The sequence below is a fragment of the Capricornis sumatraensis genome, chromosome 4 (genome assembly GCF_032405125.1).
Source record: "Capricornis sumatraensis isolate serow.1 chromosome 4, serow.2, whole genome shotgun sequence".
Taxonomy (NCBI): Eukaryota; Metazoa; Chordata; class Mammalia; order Artiodactyla; family Bovidae; genus Capricornis; species Capricornis sumatraensis.
The window spans coordinates 118,091,736-118,117,422 of NC_091072.1; the positions used below are offsets into that span (position 1 = coordinate 118,091,736).

Sequence of the window (25,687 nt, forward strand, 5' to 3'; positions counted from 1 at the left end):
GCAAAGTAATGTCTCTGCTATTAAATATGCTGTCTAGGTTGTTCATAACTTTTCTTCCAAGGAGCAAGCGTCTTTTAATTTCATGGCTGCAGTCACCATCTACAGTGATTTTGGAGCCCCCCAAAATAAAGTCTGTCACTGTTTCCATTGCTAGCCCGTCTATTTGCCATGAAGTGAGGAGACCAGATGCCATGATCTTAGTTTTCTGAATGTTGAGTTTTAAGCCAGCTTTTTCACTCTCCTCTTTTACTTTCATCAAGAGGCTCTTGAGTTCTTTGCTTTCTGCTATAAGGGTGGTGTCATCTGCATATCTGAGGTTATTGATATTTCTCCTGGCAATCTTGATTCCTGCTTGTGCTTCTTCCAGCCCAGCGTTTCTCATGATGTACTCTGCATATACGTTAAATAACCAGGGTGACAATATACAGCCTTGATGCATTCTTTTTCCGATTTGGAACCAGTCTGTTCTATGTCGAGTTCTAAGTTCCTGACTTGCATATCAATTTCTCAGGAGGCAGGTCAGGTGGTCTGGTATTCCCATCTTTTATGAATTTTTCACAGTTTATTGTGATCCACACAGTCAAAGGCTTTGACATAGTGAACAAAGCAGAAGTAGATGTTTTTCTGGAACTCTGTTTTTTTTTCAATGATCCAACAGATGTTGGCGATTTGAGCTCTGTTTCCTCTGCCTTTTCTAAATCCAGCTATTTTTTAGATAGTTAATCAATGTCTTTAAATTATATTTGGAGAAGGAAATGGCAACACACTCCAGTATTCTTGCCTGGAGAATTCCATAGACAGAGGAGCCAGGTGGGCTACAGTCCAAGGGGTCAGAAAGAGTCAGACACAGTGAGTGACTAATGCACACAGAAATGATATTACTACATTGGGAGGTGGAATCGTGTGAGAATGTGCTCAGGAGACAGGAATCTGGACTTTGATGCTGAATCTAGCACTAGCTGTGTGTTTTGAGTAAATTATTTAACCTCTCTGAGCTTCAGTTTCCTTTCTTATAGGATTATTGTGAGAACTAAAAGGAAGTGAATTCATACCAAGCAATTGGGAAGGTGTCTGGTGCACAGTGGGGTGTCATCAACCACAATAGCTATTCAGTATTAGGTACTGCATTTTTTATTTTCTTGATTTAAAAATTTGTACATTATTTATTTCTTACTAGGAAAAATAAAGATTTCATTTATTTTTATACTTTTCTTATACTCTTCCCCATCTTCTGCTTGTATCATTATTTCTCTAGTTTTATATCCTCTGTTAGGAAGCTTTGCATTTGTAAACATTTTATTTACATCTTTATTTGTTACACTCTCAACTGGAGCTACTATTTCTTTACTCCTAGCTTTGTAAACAACTCTTCCCTTCAGAGCTTCAGCTCCCAAGTTCTAGAAATGTATTTTAATTTTTATATTGATTAAATGAATTGTTAAATATTAAATATATCAACAATACTTCAGTTTTAAAACAGCATGCAAAATAATCAAAATGGGAAAACCAGGACTTGGAGATACATTAATTTACCTTAGATTAAAAAAAAAAAATCAAACAAGAGAGTTTACATATTTGTGACATTTTAATACATTTTTTTAGAGCTAACTTGTACCAAATAGCTGCACGTGCTTCTGGGCAGAACTTTAGTTTTTCCTGATGTTTCTAATTGGCTTCATTTTCACCCCTTGCACTGTTAATTTTCAACATTTCCTCCATTTCTTTCCACTGTTTATCTTCAACATTTCCTCCATTTCTTTCCAACTGTGCCTCATGTGGTACCGAGTCCCCTGTCCCCACAGACTCTGGACTTCTTATCCCATTCTGGACTGGTTTCTCTCTAGATCTTCTGCGCGCCTAGATGTGATCCTTGGATTCCCTTCCGGCTGGCTTGGTGTTCCTGACTCCTGGATCCCACGTCTATCTCTCTTGTGGGTATCCTTTATCTTCCTCCATAATTACACAAACACACCACCTATTGTTTTTCCCTGCACCTCAACTGCAAGTAACTTTCTGAAAACCCTGGTGAAGAGTGAAGGCTGCTGTGAATATGGGATGGGGTGTGGGGGTGGTGGGCTTGTCCCCTGCTTCCCCTCGGCCTCCCTCTCATCTTGCTCCCTCTCCGGGGCTCCGCCCAGCAGACCGTTCTCTCCTGTGAATGCGCTCCCTGTTTCTCTCACTCTACTGAGCTCCTCTTTATTCAGCTATCACTTCTCCATCCAGTGAGTCTTCAGACATTTGTTGAATACTCTGGTCTCCTGTTGCCCCCATGCTTGTTTTTATTAGCAGCAGAGGAAGAAGAGGGAGGTTATTTTGAGTGGGGTGAGCCCACTGAGTGGGGTGGAATCCAGTCTACCGGGGCAAGACTTCTGACCTGGGCCAAATCATAAAACTTCTGTACTTCAGCTTCCTTATCAGTAGATGGGGATACAATGTACACATATCAAATGTTAATGGAATAACATGCAAGTTATCATATGTAAAGTTTCAGAGCCAGTACCAATGCAGAGCAATGACCACAAACACGAGTCACTCTTACCAGTAGCTGTTATTATACCTCTAAGTACCTCTACTATCATTTCAGTCAGGTCTCAGGAGGAGGAGTTGACAAAGACTCTTTTGCTTTCTTAAAACAGTAGCTAGATGTAATCAACATCTGCTTTCCTATTTCTCCCATAGCGAGATAATCACATGCAGAACCAAAGTAAATTTTTTATATATAAAGACCTGAAGCTTTTTTAAAAAAAAGACCACTGAGAATGGGAAAGTCTGAAAGGATGGACACCCTCATATATTTTGAGCATGATCATAAATTATGACAATCTGCATAACAGTGTGGCTCTAGGTATGAAAATTTTTTAGGTACTGATTCCTTGTGATTTCATAATTCTACTTCTAGAAATAGCTTAAGGGAACAGTCTCAAATGTGAGTGCAGTTTAATACAAGGAGAATGTTCTTTATTATTTACATATGGTATTAGAACCAACCTAAAGTCCAGTAGTCAGTAGAGGACAGCAGAGAGGACCGGGCACCATCAGGGTCCTCAGCCACACAGGGCAGGGACACAGGAAATGTGGTGGGGCTGGTGGGACTCCAGGCCCTTGTGAGATAAAGGCTCTTGCAGAAGCAAGGAAGACCTGGGCTCTTGGAGTTGCACCACCAGGAACTCTGTCAAGGCTGACTCTAGCCTGGGGGGCAAGACATCATTTTAGAATGAGAAGTGTCATTTACCAATAAACATATATCCACAAGTAATTATTTTCATGTATTAAATGGAGTAGAGCACAGTCATCACAAACCTGGGATTTGAACCAGAAAGTCCAGGCTCTGGCACCCATGTGGAAAACTGGGCTGACCCAAAGTTAGATTAGTTTCGGGAGCCTGCACGTCATAGACACTGGACCAACATCACCTATTACCGGTTCGTAACAGACCTGCTCCAACCTCACGTAATTTCCAGAGTGTTCCTTCCTACCTGTTCTTCTGTCTCTGGCTTTATTACTCCTATAACTTCACAGATGGCTGTCTCCTCTGTCATTATCTTCTCTTTGTACCCCAACAGGACTCTGACTTGGAGGAAGTTGGAGGGAGGTGAGTAGCTTTCCTTAACTAGTGACCTGCAGAGCCCAGGGGACAGAGAGCCACGCTGGGTTAAGTTCCCGGTGGCCCTGGTGGCCGTCCCGGAAGAACCCCCCTGAGGCCTCACCCCGCACTGCTCCCTCAGCTGCCGCTCACTCGTGATCGAGCCCACAGTCTGTGTTTTCTCTCCCCAAGGGTGAGGTCACACCTCCTGCCAGCCTCACGCAGACCAGGAGCTGAAGGGAGATCTCTGAGACCCCGCTGCTGCCACCATGAGCTCAGAAAACCTCGGAGACCGCTCAGGTAGGCAGCTGCCTCTTTTCTGGCCAGTTCCTACATGTGACCCAGAATTGAGAGTGGTTCCTCCAGGCAGAGTTAACCTACAGAGGAATCAAGAACCAAGAAGAGGATGGAAAAGCGTCCTGGAGCCCCTCAGGGGGGCCATGTGAAGTTCCCCCAACGGGAGTGTGTCCACAGAGCCTCTTTCCCAGTCGTCTCCTTGGGGAGCCACTTGCTCGGTGCTCACGTCCTCCCACACTGCCCTCTTGCTAGTGACTCAGAAGTGAGGCCAGGACAGCCCATGGGGAGGGGGAGAGCAGAGGGAGTCCCCAAGGCCAAATGGGGCAGCAAGAGGAGGTCACCCAGGGCCCCTGGAGCTCCTCCTGCCCTCTCCCTTGGCCTGAGCCTCCTCCTGCTCCCAGAGCCTGGGGCACCACCACAGACACCATTCCTTCAGCTCTCACCCTGCCGCCTGCCCAGCCACCCTGCAAGACTCAGCGGACAGTGAACTGAACCCTCGTCTGCCTTTGCCACCTTCCCCTTGGAGGGGAGGGGTGACAGGGTTGTGCACAGGGTCACATCTGGCTCCACCCCTCCTCTAGCTGGTTGATCCCCTCCCCTGCCCATTCTGAGTGTCTGCGATTAGGATCCTCTCACATAGTGGTCTTACTCAATGGTGGGTGGTCCTAAACCCTTTTTTAAAGTTAGGTAACATTGGTTTCTCATGTTCTAGAAGTTTCTTGTGAACAACGCTGCACTTCTACTTCTGTGTATGCTGCAGTGTGCTGCTGTAGTCTGTGCTTAGATGCTCAATCGTTTTGACTCTTTGAAACCCCCATGGACTGCAGCCCACCCGGCCCCTCTGTCCATGGGATTCTCCAGGGAAGAATTTTGGAGTGGGTTGCCATGCTCTCCTCCAGCTGCAGCGTACTCACCACCAAAATTTAGTTGGAAAAATCCCTATGTCGCAGAATGAAGAAATCACAGGTTTAAATTAAGGAGGATTCACAGTCATGTCCAAGAAGTGTCTGACACTTGACCTTGGGTTCCACCTCTGAGCTTTCTGCTCACTGGCCTTGGGCTGTCCCTTCTCCTGTCTGAGTCTCACGTTCTTCTTCTGTGAAATAAGAATAATGCCTCCGTTTGTTCATGTACCAGGAAACACATCTTACATCGTTTCCCAGCCCCTCCCATATATATATATCTCCTAGTTGCCTATGTCTTACCTTCAGTTCCGTAACCTCTAGATCCCTGAAATCACACAGGGATTTTGGTCACTCATTTGAGCAGTGATCTTGCCCTGTACTGATCTGAGGTTAATTATTCTCATTACATTCTTTATCCCATTTCATGTGAATATTCTTTTGTTTCACTGCCAAAACATGGAGCACGCATGTGCAGGGTGCTGCCAGTCTGTGCTGGCAGCAGAAACTCACAAATCACACACGCCTGGATTCTTTCTCTGTGAGTGTGTGCACGTGCTCATTGGTTCAGTCGTCTTCAGTTCTTTGCGACCTCATGGACTGTAGCCCGCCAGACTCCTCTGTTCTTGGGATTTTCCAGGTAAGAATACTGGGAGTGGGTTACCATCTCCTATTCCAGGTGATCTTCCCAACCCGGGGATCGAACCCATGACTCCTGTGTCTCCTGCATTGACAGGCGAATTCTTTACCACTGTAACACCCTAGAAAGCCCTCGTTCTCTTTCTAAAAATTAAAATTGTACATTCCTGAAGGCATCTAAATCCCAGGATTAGATAATGATTCTGGAGGGTTGGAAGCCCAAGATCATCAAGGTAGTGGCGGTTTCTGGTGAGACCTCTCCGCCTGGCTTGCAATTCCCAGCTGCCCTCTAACTGTGTCTTCACGTGGCCTTTCCTCTGGAGGAGGGGGCAGGAAGAGAGAGAATCTGGTGTCTTCTTTTCTTATAAAGACAACACTCTTATTGGATTAGGGGCTCACACTTATGACTTCATTTTACCTCAATTGCCTCTTTAAAGGCCCAGTCTTCAAATAGAGTCACTGGGGGTTAAAGCTTCAACATATGAATTGGAGGGTGATGGTGGGAAAAGCAGTTCCGCCAATAACCCCCGGTGACTCTACCAACAGTGCCCAGGTGATCGCTACTCAGGAAGATGAATTTCAACAATTTATACTAAATAGCACTTAAAAAAATTTTGCTCTAGAATTTGTTGCAGTTATCATATTATGATAACAAAAGCAGATCATTCTTAAGGCATAAACTTTGTTTATTAATTTAAATAAAAATATACGATCCCTGTCACACATAGATACAATTCTGAAAGGTTACTTCCATGAGTTGTGAGCTAATCTGGTATCCTCGGCCTCCAAAGAGAAGACTTCAACCTGGAGCCAGAGACAAGGCTGGATCACTCAGAGCTTTTTTGTAGTAGAGTTTTATTAAAGTGTAAATGGGGTAGAGAAAGCTTCTAACATAGACTTCGGAAGGGGACAGAAAGAGTGTCCCCTTGCTAGTTTTTAGCAAGGCATTATATGCCTGATAGCAAGCTGCTGATCGGATAAAAGAAATGCCTCAGACAGAGAGCGCTGTACCAGGCTCCTCTCCCACAACATGCATTTTGAGATAGAATGTCACAAGGGGACTCACCTCTGGCCATAAAACAATTGACATGAATCTTGAAGAAAGGCAGATTTCCAAGCAAATGAATAGTTTCAATAACACAGCTTAAGAAAAACATTTCCATGAGAAATACACATTGGTTAGCTCAAGGTCTGAGAAAAAGTTAAGTTCAGGGGGCACCAGGTAGCGTCATGGCAACACAGGATTACCAGGAGCCTTTTAATCTCATGTAGATAAGGGGGAAACGTCTGGCACTCGCAGTTTATTTCCTCCTGCCACGTGGGGACCCCTGTCCTTCCTCCCTGACTGTAATCCTTTGTTTCTCCCCTTCTCATTTAGGAGAATATGGCTACTAGGGAAAAAGGTGGCAATTCTTTTCAGACTGCTTTGAGCTGGCCAGGGACACAGACCCTAAATTGTTGAGGCAGCATGTTCTGCTTACCCTCATATTGAGGATCTTTGATCCAGGAGGCCCCAAGTAATAGTTGGAGAAGGCTGTGGCACGTGCCATTTGTAACTTGAAAGGCTTCATGCGGCTAGAAACAAGTTGAACCAATCAGTGCGTATATATGTGGAAACCATGCACCTGATGTGCTAAGTCACTTCATCCTGTGCGACTCTTTGTAGCCCTATGTACTGTATGTAGCCCGCCAGGCCCCTCTGTCCATGGCATTCTCCAGGCATGAATACTGGAGTGGGTTGCCACGCCCTTCTCCAGGGGATCTTCCTGACCCAGGGGTCAAGCCCACATCTCCTACATCTCCTGCACTGGCAGGCAGAATCTGTACCACCAGCGCCTCCTGGAAAGCCCAACTACGCACCTAGTATCATATTACACCAGAGAGAAGGCTGATGTCCTCAGAGAGTACATGGGTCATTGGTAGCTAGTAACTAACCTAGTGATAGCATAAACTACTGGGGAATATTGGAAAACTAACAGATTTCTCTGGACATGGTTTATCTTGTCCTTCTGAGAGACCTGTAGATCTAGATGAGATTATTTTAGAAAAGGGTCTCATTTAGTTCAGAGAATCGTCAGAGTCCAGTATAGTTCTGGGCTAATCAGAGACTAAAGAACCTTTGTAAAGAGAAGTAGACTTGGGAATCAAGAGTCCTATTTTGAATTAGCATGTTTTAGTCAAAGGTATGGAATTCATGATAAGCATTGGTTAGGAATTTCTGTAATGTCCTCCAAAGCCAAGTGACCACTAACATCCTATTTCCCACTATTCCTTGATGAGAGGTAGAAGGCATAAGAATATTCCCAGCTCTAAAATAAACTGCACTCCAACGCCTATGAATCCTAAGATAAATATCTTTTTAAATGGAAGAAACTCACTGAATCAAATGATTGCTAAGCAGAGCAAATGCAGTGTACATAAAACTAAGGTAAGAAACCTCTTAATTACACAGGAAATCAATGGAGGGATTAATGATTTTAAGAGGAGAATCATTTCTCCTGTGGCCCCACTGCTGTGAATGATATCTTCATGAGCCTGGGCCCCCTTCTCCAGTGAATACCAGGGACCTATTACTAGTCTCAACTAACCAATTCATTCCGGCTTGGAGGGCTGCTGCAAACTGCTGGAATTCCTCCTTGGAGGATGAAGGGAGAGCTACTCCTCTTATGCTAGATTCCTTTGTCATGGATCCTGTGGATTTATTTTAATAGGACCTCTGCGGCCAACAGCTATTACTCGTCCTCCATGTGACAAAAAATTTAAATATTTGCTAAATTTGACATTAGCAAACATTTCAATAATCACATCAACTCTTTCTTCACTGACAGATTTCTTAGTTTTATCAATATTATTAGCTTCTTTTGGATTAAACACTTCGTGGGCTCCATTTTGGAAAGCAATCTTTTGTCCTTCCTCAGTAGTAGCTGTGCCCAAAATCTTTAAGCCGTAAGCTCTAACCATGTGGCATGCTGCTCTTCCAGCTCCTCCACCTGCCCCAGAACACTTCCTCCAGCTTTCACGGGCACTGCGGAGCAGACTCGATAAGCAGTATAACATGAGATGCTGGTGGCAGCTTCTTGTTTAAAGTCCAGTTTTTGGGGGAAGTGTGTAAACAGTGTGAAGGGCTTCCAGAGCAAACTGGTGTTGCCCCCAGAGACCGTCCTGGTAGTGAATATCACTTCTTGCAAGCAGATACAATCTCTCCAGCAGCTTCTACTATCCCAGCCACATCTCAGCTAGGAGTAGCAGGTAGAAGTGGTTTTATACTGTGAGTGCAGGAGCGGATATATGCATCCACTGGGTTACACCACATGCTTGGACTTTGGGGAACCAGGTGGTCTTTCAGAATTGGTACAGCAACATCCAGCTGGAGTTTCAGCACTTCGGGTCCACCAAATTCAAACACTCAATAGCTCTCTTCAACTTCTGTCACCATGGTGATCCAGATACCTGTTCTAGAGTGGATTGTCAAAATCTGTGAGCCCTCCCCCAGGTTACACAGGGTTAAAAAAAAAAGCTACCCAATACCATTTATGATCCACCACAAAATCTCCTGCGCTTTCCCAGTGACTCAGACAGTGAAGAATCTGCCAGCAATGTGGGAGATCTGGATTTTATCCCTAGGTTGGGAAGATCCCCTGGAGGAGGCAATGGCGACTCACTCCAGTATCCTTGCTTGAAGAACCCCATGGACAGAGGAGCCTGGCAGGCTACAGCCCACGGGGTCACAAAGAATCAAATAAGACTCAGCGACTAACACTTTCCCTTTTTCTCTTCACAAATTCTTCTAACCTCATTCCCTTTCCTTTCATCTAGATATTGAGATCTTTTTTGAGGATGTTGCTGAGTGTCTCTGGAACATACTGAGCAGAGAGGAACTGCTTCTCCTGCTGACTGAATTCCTGAAGAAAATTGAGGCTAATGCTGGTTTGTCCAGGTAACCTGTACAGCTGTATTGGTGTGTCAGGAAGGTCACCCACACCCCGTAGCACCAGACTAGAGTTGTGCTAGCAGGCACACCTCCTCCAAGCAGGACCCTATGGTGGGGGTTGAGGATGTTCCTTCTCAATATCTCATGAGGAATGTTTCCTCCATGTCATTTGCTGGCATTGAACAACCTCAGGTTGAGAAAAGATGAAACCTGCAAGGACGGGGCTCGTTATAGACCTTGGACAAATTACTGAGCTATTCTCTGCCTTAGTTTCATCATCTGTTCAGTTTTATTGTGAGGATACTGAGATCATGCATGCAACGATCTTCCCATCATGAGTGATACAGAGTAGGTACTCAATCAATACTAACATTTAAAAAGCTTGTTGGGAAGAATTTTCTCTCTGGTGATGAGAACCAAGCAGAATTTCCTTTGGGGCAAGTCAGGAAATCCTGACGCCATCGTTTGTATTACTCGGGCTTCTGCCTAGATAAAGCCTTTCTAGTCCCCATCTTGGGAACTGCACCAAGCCTGCAGGATCCTGCTGGCCCATAAAGCAGAGGGGCTGGAGAGGAACTGGGCGGAGCTGGTGGGATCCTGGATCTAGCCCTGCCCGGCTCCTCGGCTCTGGGCTTATGTGTTAGAGCTTCAGATTTGCATGTGTCCTTGGGAATAGCAATTCAGTCTGATGGACTATGGTGATGGCCTCAGAGTGAACTGCAGGTCAGAGGTGGGGAACCAAGTGCAATCATCTCGTCCAAAGGCCCAGGGAGGCCTGCACCAGGGTCAGACCCAGGGGTCAGGGTGGAGCAGAGGGTCCAGGCTGGAGGACGAGCAGGCGGGCTTGGGCAGCAGGACCGGGATTAGAGTGAGGAGAGTGGGCCCCGAGGACACAGGACTGAAGGGTCTGTGACCCTAGCAGAGGCCCCCTGAGGGGGAGGGGGGACATTTCTTCCCTCCCTGACAGGATCCCCTCATGCTGGGCTAGAGGGCCCTGGGTGACCCTGTCTGCACAACCTGCCTGGGACCTGGGTTCTCACTCCATCTGGGACCCTCTTCTAATCCACATGGAGCCTCCCTGACATGGAAGGCCTTGTGGCTCAGTGAGCCCTCCAGGGTCACAGTGAGTAGCTGCAATTGTGTGTCATTTGAGGGATTCTGAGGAGCCTCACGCATCCCCACCGATGAGGAAAACACTTCCTCCACCCGCTGTGCAAGTGCTGGTCTCTTCAGGCTCAGCCGTTCAGATGGGTGTTTCCTCAAGTCTCTTGAACCTTTAGAGGATCCACAAAATTCCACATGGCCTTGGGGTACAGGCTCATGAGGCTGTCACAAATTAACATGTGACCCCTGAGAGGTCAGGGGTGCTGGGTGCTGGGTCAGGAGTCAGTGAGGTGGGCTGCAGAGACCAGGGGAATAAGCAACACATCTCCCGATCTCCAGGCAGCTGGGGCAGTGGATGGACTCAGGGACCTGCTGCTGGGAAGGCCAAGGACACAAGCCTTAGAAGACAGCAGATGGCAGACTAAAGGACTGTTAAGGTGCCTTCTAGTTCTGACTTGGGCTTTTTTTTTTTTCTACAAATTCTAAGTCACAGAGACAGCCAGTCTGCAAAGGGTGAGCACACAGTGCCCAGGACTATGTTTTCATTTGAGCCAATGGCAAATTTAGGGGATCCCCAAAACCACCCTCAGGTTTGAGAATTCTCTATAGAGCAGACAGGACTGACTGAGAGCCATCCTGATCCCAGTGTATTACAGGAAGCCTGTGGGTTTCCATCAGTCACAGGGCAGAGTCTGGGCGGATTTCACACCCGAAGCTTCGATTGTCCCCAGGATGGGTTACTGTTCTGGAACTCGGTGTATGGCAGGGAACAGGGAACACTGCCTGCCAGGGACAGTCACCCATTAAAAAAAATATTATCCTGACTTGTGGTCTCCAGCGCCTCCCCGAGGTCAGACTAATGTCCTAGAGTCCAGCTCCTCCAGAGGCCCCATCACATGTCTCCTAGTCAGACTGAACAGTGGCCAAAAGGCCCAGGCAGACAAGGACACTCGTATCAGCAAGAATATTCTAGGGGCTTAGGGACCACTTCCCAGTAGCCAAGGGCAAAGATCAGGTTGACCCCTCGCTACACACCGAGGCCCTTGAATGCAGGCTTTCTGCTCTGATCCCTCTTCTCTTTGTTTCTCTGTGGAGTTCCCACTCACCAACTCTTTCGAAGTGCTGGTGACGCCCTGCCTCTGAGACATCCCTACCAAATGCGTTTTTCTTTTTTTTTGGCTGAGCCACATGGCTCGTGGGATCCTTGGTCCCTGACCAGGGACTGAGTCATGCCCGAGGCAGTGGGAGTGCAGAGTCATAACCTCTGGATCACCAGGGAATTCCATCAAATATCTCTCTTGAGTTACGCGTATCCTAAGGTGACTTTTGTTTATCTGTTAGAGGATTGAAGAAGTATATGGAGCATCTACAAGGTATAAAACCTGTGTTTAATGTTGAAAGAGGAAATTTTACTTTTGTAGATTTCTTTTCTAATTGATTTAGAGTACTCTCTCTGTATTTATGCAGAATAGACATTTTTGAACCTATTTTACAGACAAGGAAACTGCCTTTCTAACCCCTTGACCTTCATTGTTACAGGGAAGACATGAATGCTCTACACGAATATCTGAATGAAATGAAAAGAGACTTGGCTGAGAAGGAGCAAGAAATGCTTCCAAAAGAGCAGCTGGATAGGAAGAGGTTTCTGAAGAAGTTTCCTCAGGTGACACAGCAGCTGGTGGAGCTCAAAAGCAAGCTCCTGGAGCTTGCAGACAGTGTTGGAAAAGTCCACAGGGACTGTACCATCTCCAATGTGGTGGCCCACAGCACCGGCGCTTTATCTGGCGCCCTGACCATCCTCGGCCTGGCTCTGGCACCTGTGACAGCGGGGGCCAGTGTGGCACTCTCAGCCACTGGAATAGGGCTGGGAGCAGCGGCTGCTGTGACCGCTGTGTCCACCAGCATCGTGGAGCATGTGAGTAGGTCATCAGCAGAAAACAAAGCCAGTCAATTGATGTCAATTGGTGTCAAGAAGTGGAAGGTGCTCCTAGAGGTACTCAAGAGCAACCCCCAAATTGTTCCCACAACAGAGAAATTGGCAGAAGCCGAGAAACGCCTTGAAAGAAATATACATGCCATGGAGACAGGTGAAGCCAATCCTGACTCTGAAGTCAGTGCAAACGTCTACCTGAGCCCTGGGAGAATCGCAGCCCCAGCCATCCAGCAGGTAGAGGCAAGTTTCAAAGGCTCGGCTTTGGCAGTTACCAAAGGAGCCCGGATCGCGGGGGCGGCCACTGCAGGGTCTTCCTCCTGGTGGATGTGGGCTTCCTGGTGAAGGAGTCAGTGCACCTGCACAATGGTGCAAAGGCAGCATCGGCTGAAACCCTGCGGCAGCGGGCCAGGGAGCCGGCGAGGGAGCTGGAGGAGCTCACCCAGATCTACAGGTGTCTGAAGAGGAGCCCACTCCACCACCCCCAGAGAGTGAGGGTGCAGGGACACATTCAGGGTCCAGGTGCGGAGGCACATTCTCAGGGAAGAAAGGAGAGTGAGACAAACTTGTTGGAGCTGAGGGTTAGGAAACTGGCATTTCTGCAGCTGAGCCCAGGAGGGGAGGGGTGAATGTAGGTGATAGATGGGGAGAGAGGAGGAGCCTGGATTAAGAGAGGAAGGGGGACTGCAGAATAGGCGAGGGCAAGGGAGAAACCTCTTATTTTTTTCACACTATGAACTTTCTGTTTGTATTGGGGAATAGTCGATTAGCAGTGCTGTGATAGTTTCAGGTGAACAGTGCGGGGACGCAGCCATTCACATGCATGCATCCATTCTCCCCCTAACTCCCTTCCCTTCAGAAACCACGTGCTTTGAACTAAAGACAACACTGGGTGCAGAATAAAGGGAGAGGCAGGGGAACTAGCAACGAGACACAGAAATACGGAAGGGCTGAAAATGGGGGATAGGCAGAGAGGCAGGCCCCTTGGGATCCAGGAGAAGCAGCAGGGGCTGCTCTCTCGCCCTTCCCGGGGTCCGATGCCCCAGCAAGAACAGTCTCCCCCTGGCGGTGGCCTCTAGCCCAACATCTCCAACAACTCGCCTTTGAACCCAGCATTTTATCTTAAATAGGCTGTGACTTCTTTTGTCTCCTTGTTTCTTTAATTGAAGTAGAGTTGATTTACAATATTCTGTTAGTTCAGGTGAACATCGAAGTGATTCAGTTATACATAATCTGTGTATATATCTTTATTCTTTTTAATTTTTTTCATTACAGATTATTATAAGATACTATTATTCCCTGTGTTATACATAAAGTCCTTGTTTTTTAATCTATTTTATGTATGGTAGTGTGCATCTGTTAATCCCATACTCCTAGTTTACCCCTCTCTCACTTTAGTAACAACAAGTTATGTTTTCTATGAGTATGAGTCTATTTTGGTTTGTTCATAAGTTCATTTGGACTCTTTTTTTTTGGCCATGCCTAGCAGTTTGTGGGATCTGAGATCCCTAATGTGGGATAAACGTGGCCATAGCAGCAAAACCACCAAATTCTAGCCCCTAGAGCACCAGGCAACCGCCTAGACTACTTCTTAGATTCTCCATACAAGTGATACTACATATCTGTCTTTTCTGCCAGACTTACTTCACTGAGCATGATCACCTCTAGATCCATGCATGTCACTACAAAAGGCATTCTTCATCCTGTTTATGGCTGAGTGATATTCCACCGTGTGTGTGGACCACATTGTCTCTATCCCTGCATCTGCTGACAGCATCTGGGTTGCTTCCATGCTTTGGCTATTGTGAATAGTGCTGCTGTGAACATGGGGTGCGTGTATCTTTTCCAATTGGAACTTTTTCTTTTCCAAATATATGCCCTGAATGGGATCGCTGGATCACAGGATAGCTCTATTTTTAGTTTTTAAGGAACTTCTTTACTGTTTTCCATATGGCCACACCAATTTATATTCTCAGCAACAGTGTAGGAGGCTTGCCTTTTCTCCACATCATCTCCAACACTGATTGTAGACTTTTACTTGATGGCTCTTCAGATTGTTAAGGGGTGATCCCTTATTGTAGTTTTGATTACCATACACACAGGATGAGCTGGTTGGATGGCATCACTGACTCAATGGAGATGAGTTTGAGTAGACTCCGGGAGGTGGTGATGGACAGGGAGGCCTGGCGTGCTGTGGTCCATGGGGTCGTGAAGAGTCGGATGCGACTGAGCGACTGAGCTGAACTGAACTGAATACTCAGCAGTGTTCAGCCTCTTTACATATGCTGGCTAGCCATCTGTGCATCTTCTCTGAAGAACGGTCTGTGTAGAGCTTCAGGCAGTAGCTTCCTGATGACCGTGGTGGTGATGATGGTGGTGGCAGCAGGGGTGTGGCAACACAGTGGATGGAGCATCTGGCAAGCATCCTGGTGCCCTTTGAGTTCAGGGTGCACCGAGAAACCGACGAAATTCCCATGAAATTCCCAGTGTTGTGTAGGAACAGGGATTGATTTGGGAAAAACAGAAAGAAAGATGAAAGCAGAAGGCATCAAACAGGTCAAGGAACTATGCGGTGTGTCAAGGAGATCAACCAGCCTGGGGTCAACAGACAAGGCCTCTCTGACCCTCAGTTTCCTCCTCAGTTGGGGATGGAGCAGAATAAGATATTCTAGGACCATCTGCCTCTCTCCACATTGTGTTCTACAGACTTTAGTTCAATAAATACGAGCTGATTCACTGAGACTTCCTTGCATTGATTGATGAGCTCAGCTGGGCTCCGGATGCCCGACCTCCTTCCCCATGAGCCTGTCTCCCAGGGTCTCAGGGAACACATCCTCCATGGCTCCTCCTGCCTGCCCTCTGGGCTCACATAAAGTCGTTTCCCTCAGACCCTGGAGCACCGCAGGCCTCAGGGACACCCGCGGGAGCCCATGTCGTCTGACTTGGGCTGAGCACGGGGATGGTCTTCCTCCAGCCCCCGGGGACCAAGATGGACACGGGGCACCTGAGGGTGATTGAGAGCCGAGGGCTTGTGTGCAGGTTTGAGGGGGGGTCAGCAGAGGGGTAGGGAAAGACAGCACACGCCTCACCCAGGCTGCCTTCATGTTTCACCAGGACTCCTGCAGGAGCTTCCAGAATGGTCTTCATGTGTTTACCTTGGGGCACTGCCCTGCCTCACCTGTCTATTCCCCACACAGGGCTAGAATGACTCTTAAGAATATTGATCTTAGCCCTACCTGCTTCCCCTCCTCTATGGCTGCCTATGACTCTGAGCACAGACACTCAAAGCTTCCCTGCAGCCTAACCTGCTGGAGCCTGTGGTCCCCCCTAGGGCAGAGCTGGATGCCAGGCTCACTCCATCCCGAGGATCAGGACTGAGGGGCTGGGGGAAGTAGGCAGGAAGGAGGGAAAGTCCTTCCAAGGCCATGTTCTGACCTGGTCACCCATCTGGGATTGCACCTGCCACGACCTTCTGAGGAACTGTAATGGGATGCCTCAGGTTCCTCCTTTCCAGGGAGGAAAGGGCAGCATCTGGGTGTTGCTCTTACCCCCACGAGCCTGCTTCACGGGGCACTGACTCTCTGTGTTTCCATGTGTGGAGCATGTGAGCACCTAACAGGATCCCACGCCTGGAGCCCAGGGCAGGAAGCCAGAGACTTGGGACTTGGAAATGATCCCAGGACATCTCCTAAGTCCCTCTCCACATGCTGCAGAGCCTTCTCCACACTTTTGTCCAAACCTCCCTCAGAAGACTTTCCTCAGTGCCTCTGACTCCCTCTCAGCCCATGTTTTCCTGAGGCTTCAACCGGTCCTCTCATTCCTTCTTGAAGATGTCAGCAGTCACGGCCATCGCCTGCCTGACCTTCAGAAATGTGAGTTCATTCCTTCATCGGTTCTTCTTCAGTTCCTGAAGAATTCCCATCCTGCCCAGACTTCTCTGGGCAGGGTTTCAGGCACTGGGTACAGAACATTCTGTGTCCACCCCCATCTCCCCCTGAACCCTTAGAGCTGGACTCCAGTGAGCTCAATGTGCGGCTGATGCAATTCCACGGTGACCCGTGTCAGGTGAGATCCTTGTGGTTCTGAGCAACAGAAACTGTGTCTGGCTAAATGAGCACAGAAGAGGATGCACTGAGAGGGAAGAAGTCCAGGTCAGAGGATAGAAAGAAGCCCAAACATGCACAGTTCAGGGAGGACAGGAAGCAGGACATGTCCCCCTCCAGGATCCCATAGTCTGTCCCCTGAGGTCCCGTGAGCAGGGGGCTTAGGTCCAAATACCTGGAATCCCAGTGTCAAGTTCCCAAGAGACAGAATAACTTGGGCCTGGGGACAGTATCCTTGGACTAATACTTCAGGCTGAAGGATGAAGAAGATGAATGAGTAACAGGGACCCGAACCCTGGGGGGAATCTCAGGTAGAGAGACTCCAGATTGAGTGATTCCTGAATGCACACGTGTCCTCTGCCCAGACCAACAGACACGACTCTCCTCACGCTATTCTGGGTCTAAGTACCCCACACACGACAGCAAGTGCACCTCCCACTTCCCCAGCTGGAGACAAACACGAATCACCTCCACCTGCTGCATCTGCAGGGATGTCAGGGGTGAAGGGCCCCAGCATGATGCCAGTGCTTCTCCTGGTCCATCGGGCTCCTTTCCCGGTACTCTGCATGTATATTATGTATGTGCAGCAACAGGGAGTGCAGTAGAGACCACGGCCCCCAGGAACATTGCTCCCCCGATCCCAGTCTTCACTGGGTCCCACTCCCTGTTCCTCTTTCCTGTGGGGAAATTCACCCCTGTGGAGCCTGGGCTGGGCCATCGCTGTGTCAGCACTGTCACCTGGGTCCTAATCAGGACCTCACTGCACCTCTGAGAGCAGGTGCCTGTCACCCCAGTGGAGGACAGGAGGAAGCTGGGCCCAGGGACCAGGAGAGTGGTTGATGCCCTGCCTAGGAAGCCATCCTGGGTGGGCCCTCTGGGTGCCTTGAACCTCCTCCCTGATCCAAGTTGAGCTGATTGGTCGGGAGAACGCAGGGTGTCCTGTTCTGGGAGGAAGTGAAGCCAGCATGTGGTGTTTCTGTAACTCAGCTCACCCTGGGTCCAGCGCAGAGTGCCCACCCCTGTGGGAGCCCAGACCATGCCGCTGTCTGTCCCCACCTGCTGTCCTGTCCCCCATGGGGAGAGGTGGGCAGGGATGTGTGCTGCACACACGTGCCCACCACCCAGGACCTGAGTGCCTCCGGGCAGAGCCTCTGTTGACAATTTCACATTTCTCTCATGCCTTTTTGCTGGGCATCTTTAAGACCCTGCTCCCATCTCTCAAAAATGCCTGGAAGTTCTCATTAACTTGTTCTTTTTCAAAGGGTGCCGTCCTGGACCTCATACCGGTGATGACCGCTGAGTCTGGGCAGAGCCCTCCCTCCAAAGATAGGGACATTGCTTTTGAAAGACAGCAGACGTGTTATGCCCAACCGTTCTTTAACCTGATAATTAAAGAAGCTGTATATTTCATTATGAAAACACTACAACTAACGGTTCAGATTCAGAAAATGGGGTAAAACTTAGAGAAGTAAAAGAATTCCCCCAGTGAGATTATTGGACATCTCCCTACAGTGCAGCTATGTTTCTAGAAGCAAATCTCAAAAATCTTGTCATTTCTTCTGTACATACTTCAGTTCATCCCTATATTTTAAAAAGGTCTTTGCCTGGTGGCCAGACCCTAAAGAGTCTGCCCGTAATGCGGGAGACCCAAGTTCATATCCCTGGGTTGGGAAGACTTCCTGGAGAAGGGAATGGCAACCCACTCCAGTATTCTTGCCTGGAGAATTTCATGGACTGAGGAGTCTGGCGAGTGACAGTCCATGGCTTCACAAAGACTTGAACACAAGTGAATGGCTAACACTTTGCAAATGTCTAAGTTCGCTCTGCCCATATTGTTGGAATTTAGGGTCTTGCAACTTCCTTCATTTTAAATAACACGGCAGTGAACATATTTGTGTATGAAGTTTTTCCCTCATCTTTGAGGCTGTTTTTCTGGGGGTGGGCCCTGCAGATGACATGGTTGTGGTAGGCTCCACCGTCCCTGGGATTCTCCAAGCAAGAACACTGGAGTGGGTTGCCATTTCCTTCTCCAATGCATGAAAGTGAAAAGTGAAAATGAAGTCACTGAGTTGCGTCCAACTGTCAGCGACCCCATGGACTGCAGCCTACCAGGCTCCTCCGTCCATGGGATTTTCCAGGCAAGAGTACTGGAGTGGGGTAAGGGAATGAGTGCTTAAAGGCTCCCTGTCTGACCCATCCCCCAAACTCGCCCCTTGCCCCGGGTGTCCCTGCAGGCTGACTTCGCCATCAAGGTGTGGCCAAGGCCATCTATGAGGGCATGTTCACACCACCTGGCGCACAGCCTCCAGTGGCTGGATCCCAGGGCATGGAGCTAATTGAACAGGGGTGTCCTCAGTCTGTGGAGGGCCTGGCTTAGACGAAAGCTGGTTCTCAGCAAATTGTGTTGCTTGCGCAGAGTGTCTAACAGTTGGTTACACTTGGATGCTGGGTTACACCCAGTCTGGGCCCAGCCTCCTCGTCAATGACAGTTGTTGATGAGAGACTTGCCCTGTCACAGCGCTGCTCCCAAGCCACTTGTGGCCCTTGAGTGCCATCCTGCACCTGGCCTCACTTTCTTGGCTTCCCCTGCTTTGCTCCTTAGCTTCCTAAGTATGTTGAAGCCCCTCTTGACTTTAAACTACCTGTTTAAAGAAACACTCTTTCTCTAATTACCTAGGGCAATGTACCAGAGCCCCGATGTCCACTGCCACCTTTGTTAGAAATGCACGGAGACAGAGATGCCAGCAGGTAAAATCCCTTCAGGGCCCAGGTTCTGTGTTTCTCTGCAAGTCTGACTCCTTACCTGTCCCGTGCTGGCCCCCACATGCCCCCTTCCTGGCGTCCCTCCACCCCACTTTCCCTGCACCAGGAGAAGTCTGTGTGCAGAGCATTAAGACCGATCCAGGGCCTTGGTCTTTCTCTAGCACTCCGTGGTGGCTGGGGTGGCATGTGGTCAGTGGCCAGCTCTCCTCTTCTAGATCAAGGCCCTGGAGATTGAGAGTAACCTGTACCGCATGGGCCAGAGCAAGGTTTTCTTTGGGCTACCGTGCTAGCCCACCTGGGGGAGGAGCGGGAACTGAAGACCACTGACGTCATCATCGGCTTCCAGGCCTGATGCAGGGGCTACCTGGCTGGGAAGTGAGTCCTGGGATGCCCACCACCAGCTCAAGGCCCCCAGCTGTCCTGTGGTGGAGGCACTGAGGAAGCAGGGCCTGGCCTCCCTCACCCAGGCAGGTGTCCCCTGGGGAGGCCCACATGACTTTCCTGCCCCTCTGCTTCCTGGATTTCTGCCTGAGGTTTAAAGTGAGCAGGTGAGAGGGGTGACTGTGCTCCGATTTTGCCTGCAGAAAAACCCCTGCCTCCCACTGTTGCTCCCTGTGTCCCTCCTGTAGGTGTGACACCCAGATCTGGCTGTCCCCAGAGGACCCTGAGCTCTGGCAAGAGGCATCCTTGAGTTCCAGCAGCTCCTGTGGGAGCAGGCTTGTGCAGGTCAGTGGGCAGGGCAGCTGCCTGTTTGCCCCTTGACTCCTCTGTGTCTGGGCTCTGGGGCGTCTGTCCTGGCCTGAACCCTGAGCTCTAGAAACACGGTGTCAAATGAATGTTTGCAGGACGTGAGCTGCTGACATTCTCCCACCAAACACAAGTCCCTGAGTTGCTGGAAGAACACCCCCTTCTCCCCTCCTCTCAGCTCCCTTATCTGCAAAACACATCAGATACATAACAGTTGGCTTTAAGACCAAACTATGGTTGGCTATCCTCATGGAATAATCTCCTGCCCCTCCCTCCAACCTGGGGGGAGGGGACCATAATGGCCCAGGGACGTTTCCTGGGGTGAAGCCGCCCTGAGGGAAGGGCAGGGGGCCTCCGAGGGGCATCCAGGTCCACTGCAGCCACTTCTGCTTGAGGCAAACCGAGAAGTTCACCAGCAGTCCAGCTGCAGGCTTCTCAGACTGTGGGAACTTGAGCTGCATTTCTTCATCTGTGAAACGGAGCCAGCACTCCTAGAGCTGATGTGAGATTCAACAGGAAAGGCGTGGACGGTGCGAGCACAGTGCCTGCCACTCGCTCAGCCCCACCCACAGAGGCTCTTTGCTCAGGAACCAAATGGAGGCAGGGCAAGCTCTCCATTGCAGACTTCTCTGAGTCGCCAGGACACTGGTTTTCTGATAAAAGTCTTCCATTTGGAGAGAAAAAAAATCTGTTATCAATTGAGATAAGCCAAGGTAGAAAAGGGCAGCGTGCTCTCAGCCCTTCCCAAGAACTTCTGCCTGCACCTTATGGCAGTGATCACCAAGGCTGGGCCTCCTCCTGTGGGCCACTGGGACTAAAGGTGCTAGTTCCATCCCTGCCAGCAGGGCTCAGTCCAGAGGGATCTGATCCTAGGGGTGGAGGCGGGGCTTAGAGTGGCTGTGGGATGACCTTAGGCCCCTCTTCCAGGCACCATGGGCACAGAGCAGGAAATGGTGGGCTCTGCAGGTGAGGTCACAGAGGGCTTCTCAGAGGAGACTGCTCAGATTTGGGCTTTGAGAAAGTGTTTCTCCCAGCAGGATGCAGCGAGTGTCCCTGACAGAAGAACCTGTGTGAGTGAATCCTGGCAGCCACATGAGCGTGGCCCTCCACAGCAGAATGTGACCAGCATGCACTGAGCAACTGGTGTGTTCTGGGATGGTACCACGTGCTGGTGGCACAAAGGTGGCTGGCTGGTGAGTGTGGGGTTGGTGGGTGAGAAGATAGAAATATGTAGGAGTGATTTGCCAAGGGCCTCACGCTGTGTTGGTGGCAGGTCTTCCTTCAAGGAGCCCGAGGCAGGGTGGACTGTGTCAAGAAGGACGTGGAATGTCAGGACTGGACTTGCTTGTCTAGGGTGTCAGCAGGATGGTGGGAATAGCCCAGGGTGGGGCCTGGTGGGCAGGATGTTTGTTTGACTTGAGAACTCAGAAATAAGGGTTTTGACTTTCACTTTTGCTTCCCAGAGTTTATCTGGGCCCAGAGGGTGTCTGTGTTCTCATTGCAGAGACTCACAGCTGGTGTTCTCACTGCAGAGATGCACAGCTGTGCTCTCACTGCAGAGACGCACAGCTGGTGGCTGCATCTGCACAGATGTGAACAACTGGATCTCGTTCACACTCGGACAGAGGAAGGTTCCTGAGTAAGCAGGTGGGTAAGACCCCGTCCATCCCCTCTTCCCATCCTCAGGACGACTGTCTGAGAAAAGGATGATTGTACCTGACTGACAGAAGAAGGAAATGGAACCTCAGACAGGTGAGGTCATGGCCAAGGCAGCAGGTTAAGCAGGGGCAGAGCCTGGACGTGGAGGCAGGTATGTCTGAGGCCTTCCTCCCAGCCGAGGGCCCCTAAACAGAGCAGAGGGAGGGCGGCACCTGCTCAGGTGGGCTCAGCTCAGGATATGGACTCCTGAGACATAAGCAGCGACCCCAGAAGGAAGGCGTATGTTCCAGGTACTCAGCCATTTAGGAAATTAAAGGAAGCAGACGGGGTGGAGGACAAGAAGTCAGAGCCTCCCTTCCTATGACCTGGCCACCTTGAAGCTGTCCCCAGGGTGCTAGGCTGGGGCTGATGGGAGAAAGGGGATTTTTTTCAGATACAAGGAATCAAGGTTTGTTGAAAAACCCTGCCTCTGAGTGCTAGACTCAGTGCCAGGCCTGGGGGACACTTGGCCTGGAGACAGACCGGACACCAAGCGGGGAGTCGAAGGGTGTTGGCTTCCTGTGTTTGCCAGGCCCTCTGCTCAGGATGTGGGTGATGGGAGGTCCTGTGTGGGGAAGGTGGCGCTGCTGGAGGAAGTGAGAAGGGCTCACTGCACAAGGTCCACACACATGCCGGTGTTGCAATGTTAAGATAAAAAGCCAAACTCTACAGACATCAGTATAATAGGCTTTTCTGAATCCAGCTTGAACATCTGGGAGTTCATGGTTCACATACTGTTGAAGCCTGGCTTGGAGAATTTTGAACATCGCTTTGCTAGCATGTGAGATGAGTGCAATTGTGCGGTAGTTTGAGCATTCTTTGGCATTGCCTTTCTTTCTGACTGCAATGAAAACTGACCTTTTCCAGTCCTGTGGCCACTGCTGAGTTTCTTTCGGTCCCTTCAGTTTTTTCTCTCTGGTTTACGTTGGATCCTTTAGAATGATTGATTGATTAGGATCTTTCATTTCTTCTCCATTCTCTTCCTCTTTCTCCCCTTCTCCCCTCCCTCCATTTCTAATTTTAACAGGGGGAACAGGGGTTGTCCTGTGTCATCGAGAAGCTGCTTGTTTCATGTCCCCATAAAGGGTCCCACACCTCATATTTTGAACAGGCTGTGCCCAGGAGGAAGGAGGGTGCCCAGAGGCCCTGGACAGGAGGAGCAGCAGAGAAGAGACAGGGTCCCTGATGATGAGGGAAGGGTTCTCAGACCTAGAGAAACTGAGCAAAAAGGGACCACTCCCAGGAAAGTGCATCCTCAAGAGGAGCTGGGGAGCAGCTGGGGGAAGGTGGCAGAGGGAGGCTTGGAGCTGGGTCTCCAGGGACAAGTAACCCATCACACGGTGAGGCCAGTGGGGAAGCACATGCATGGGGAGGGCAGCCTGTGGCAGGGAGCTGTCAGTCTCCTGCAGCAGGCCCTGCGGAGACAGAGAGTGTGAGGAACACGGGAGCTTGGGCAGTCGGGAGAGTCCAGGTGCTCGGCCAGGGACTTTCCTAACGCCCCTTTCCCTTCCCAGGGAGGGTGACTGCAGGCACATGAGGGACATGTTTGGGGAGAATCTGTCTGCCCACCAGGAGGGGAGGGATGCATGCCTGGCCATGCAGCTGGGCAGGGACAGGCTTCTCCAGGGTCCTCCCCTCTCCCACCAACAGCCTTTCCAGAAAGGGACCAATCAGAGGCTAACAGAGGAGGAAGCCCTGGTGAGGAATTCAGCAGAGGAAGCACCGTCAGCATCCACACCCAGCTGAGGCCCCAGACAAGGGTCAGGACCAGGCCAAGAATGGGAGGGAAGGACGGCAGGATGAGTCCAGTGTTCAACGCATTTACAATTGTTTGTCATCACCCAGGAGCTGGCCCTCCTGCCTGAGCCCTCCTCTTCTTTCTGACTAGGCTCTGTTCTCATGTTTCATGATTTCAATAGGCTGACCTGGCTCCTGGGGTCCTGCAGCTTTGGGGCAGAGAAGGGGCAGAGGGCCGCCAGCTCTCCTCTTCCATCTACCTGGAGGAGGGCCTGCCTTTGTGACTTCTCTCCCATCCACGTGACGGTGCCTCCAGCCTTTGCCACCAGGCACACTCCCTAGAAACAAGCCGATGGTTACTCTTCGTGAGGGAGAGCTGGGAACATCGCAGAGGAAGGTGCAGGAAGAAGGATTCTCGGCTTGGAGCTTAGGTGGGGGGGTGCGGGGGAAGCTCTAAGGCAATGGGGCTGCTCTGGATGCGGTGCTGCGGGGAATGGGAGGCAGCACTGCCAGCGGGCTCTCAGTAACTCATCTATGGAGAGGGGCGAGCAGAGCGAGGATGAAGCTGTGTTGGTAAAGAAGGAGCAGGCCTGCTTTTCAGCCAGGGGAGGGGCGTGGTGTTGGTGGGGGCACAGTGATGGGTGTTTGCTGTCTCCTTCGCTCCTGCTCTCAGGGTGACCCTGTGGGAGGCTGGAGGTTTGTGAGAGCCTTTACATCCAACGGGTGAAGAGCAGCACCCTGTTGTGACACCAGGCCAGCCCCCGGATGTCAGGGGTTCTTTCTTTCTCAATCCTCTATAAACATTTGTGTAAATAAACAGAAAAGAATATACCCAGAGACTTCAAGACTCCTCTTATTATTAAATTCAATTCACAGCAAAACAATTCCCATTACATTTACTCTTCTTTGCACCATAGAAACAAAAGAAAGACACCAGCTCAATTGTGTCCCACTCTCTGCAGCCTCACGGACTGGAGCCCTCCCAGATCCTCAGTCCATGGGACTTCCCAGGCAAGAATACTGGAGTGGGCAACCATTTCTTTCTCCAGGGGGATCCTCCCTGCCCAGGCATCGATCCCATATTGCTTTCGTCTTGCGTCTCCTGCATAACCACTAGCACTCTTTTTCACCTTTATGTCTCTCTTTTTGGCCACACTTTTCTAAAGTCCTCTCCTTTGAATATTATTATGAACTCATGGCCATTCACAGACTCTGCCTGTCTCAATGAAACATTCATAGCAATCATTATCTTTTATTGTTATGATTATATGTGGGTGCCCGCTTATGACCACTGCTCTGATCACCTTCAAGAGCATCCTTGCCTTTGCAGGAGCAGAGAGGCAGTCTCTGGAATTCACCTCCCCTGCAAGGGGTCTTCCTTCCTTTGAGTGGATGGAAGCCCATGGGTGCCCATGTGGGTGGGCAAGATGCTGCTGGACAGTATCTGTTTAAGGTCACAGTTCACGCTCATCATTCTGGTTTCACCCTGTTTTCACGCCTGCTTTTCTACAGAACTAGGCTTCATCAACACGAACATGTTCCTACACTGACAGTTGTCCCAGCATGAGTCACACATTTCTTGTTGGCGTTTAATTCAGCCGCTTCCGTCATCTTTAAGCTGGTGGCCCCAGAAACCACCCCATTCTTACTGACTGGGTTACTGACTGCTGTAAAGTGACTTCTGTTGTCTTAGAGTTAAAACAATCCAGTCCTAAAAGTGCTTATGGTTCAGTTCAGTTCCGTTCAGTCACTCAGTCATGTCTGACTCTTTGCGACCCCATGAATCGCAGCACTCCAGGCCTCCGTGTCCATCACCAACTCCCGGAGTTCACTCAAACTCACATCCAATGAACTGGTTATGCCATCCAGCCATCTCATCCTCTGTCATCCCCTTCTCCTCCTGCCCCCAATCCCTCCCAGCATCAGAGTCTTTTCTAATGAGTCAACTCTTCGCATGAGGTGGCCAAAGTATTAGAGTTTCAGCTTCAGCATCATTCCTTCCAAAGAACACCCAGGGCTGATCTCCTTTAGAATGGACAGGATGGATCTCCTTGCAGTCCAAGGGACTCTCAAGAGTCTTCTCCAACACCACAGTTTAAAAGCATCAATTCTTCAGCACTCAGCTTTCTTCACAGTCCAACTCTCACATCCATACATGACCACAGGAAAAACCATAGCCTTGACTAGATGGACCTTTGTTGGCAAAGTAATATCTCTGCTTTTCAATATGCTATCTAGGTTGGTCATAATTTT

General features: G+C 49.6%; 1 protein-coding gene, 1 long non-coding RNA gene and 1 pseudogene across 2 annotated transcripts; 2 read left to right on the forward strand and 1 right to left on the reverse strand.

The window, feature by feature from the left end:
• The first annotated feature begins 3,852 nt into the window (after window positions 1-3,852).
• Window positions 3,853-19,542, forward strand: LOC138078711 (apolipoprotein L2-like). Its single transcript, XM_068971485.1, is given in 7 exon segments — window positions 3,853-3,883; window positions 9,238-9,358; window positions 11,996-12,696; window positions 12,699-12,908; window positions 16,393-16,451; window positions 18,724-18,741; window positions 19,468-19,542. Coding segments are annotated over 7 exon segments (1,215 nt in total).
• Window positions 6,166-8,952, reverse strand: LOC138077977 (zeta-crystallin pseudogene; annotated as a pseudogene).
• A 1,974-nt stretch (window positions 19,543-21,516) lies between the features above and the next one.
• Window positions 21,517-23,830, forward strand: LOC138077697 (uncharacterized). Its single transcript, XR_011144812.1, has 3 exons — window positions 21,517-21,646; window positions 23,348-23,457; window positions 23,617-23,830. It is a non-coding gene; the product is annotated as an uncharacterized lncRNA (long non-coding RNA).
• The last annotated feature ends 1,857 nt before the right edge of the window (window positions 23,831-25,687 follow it).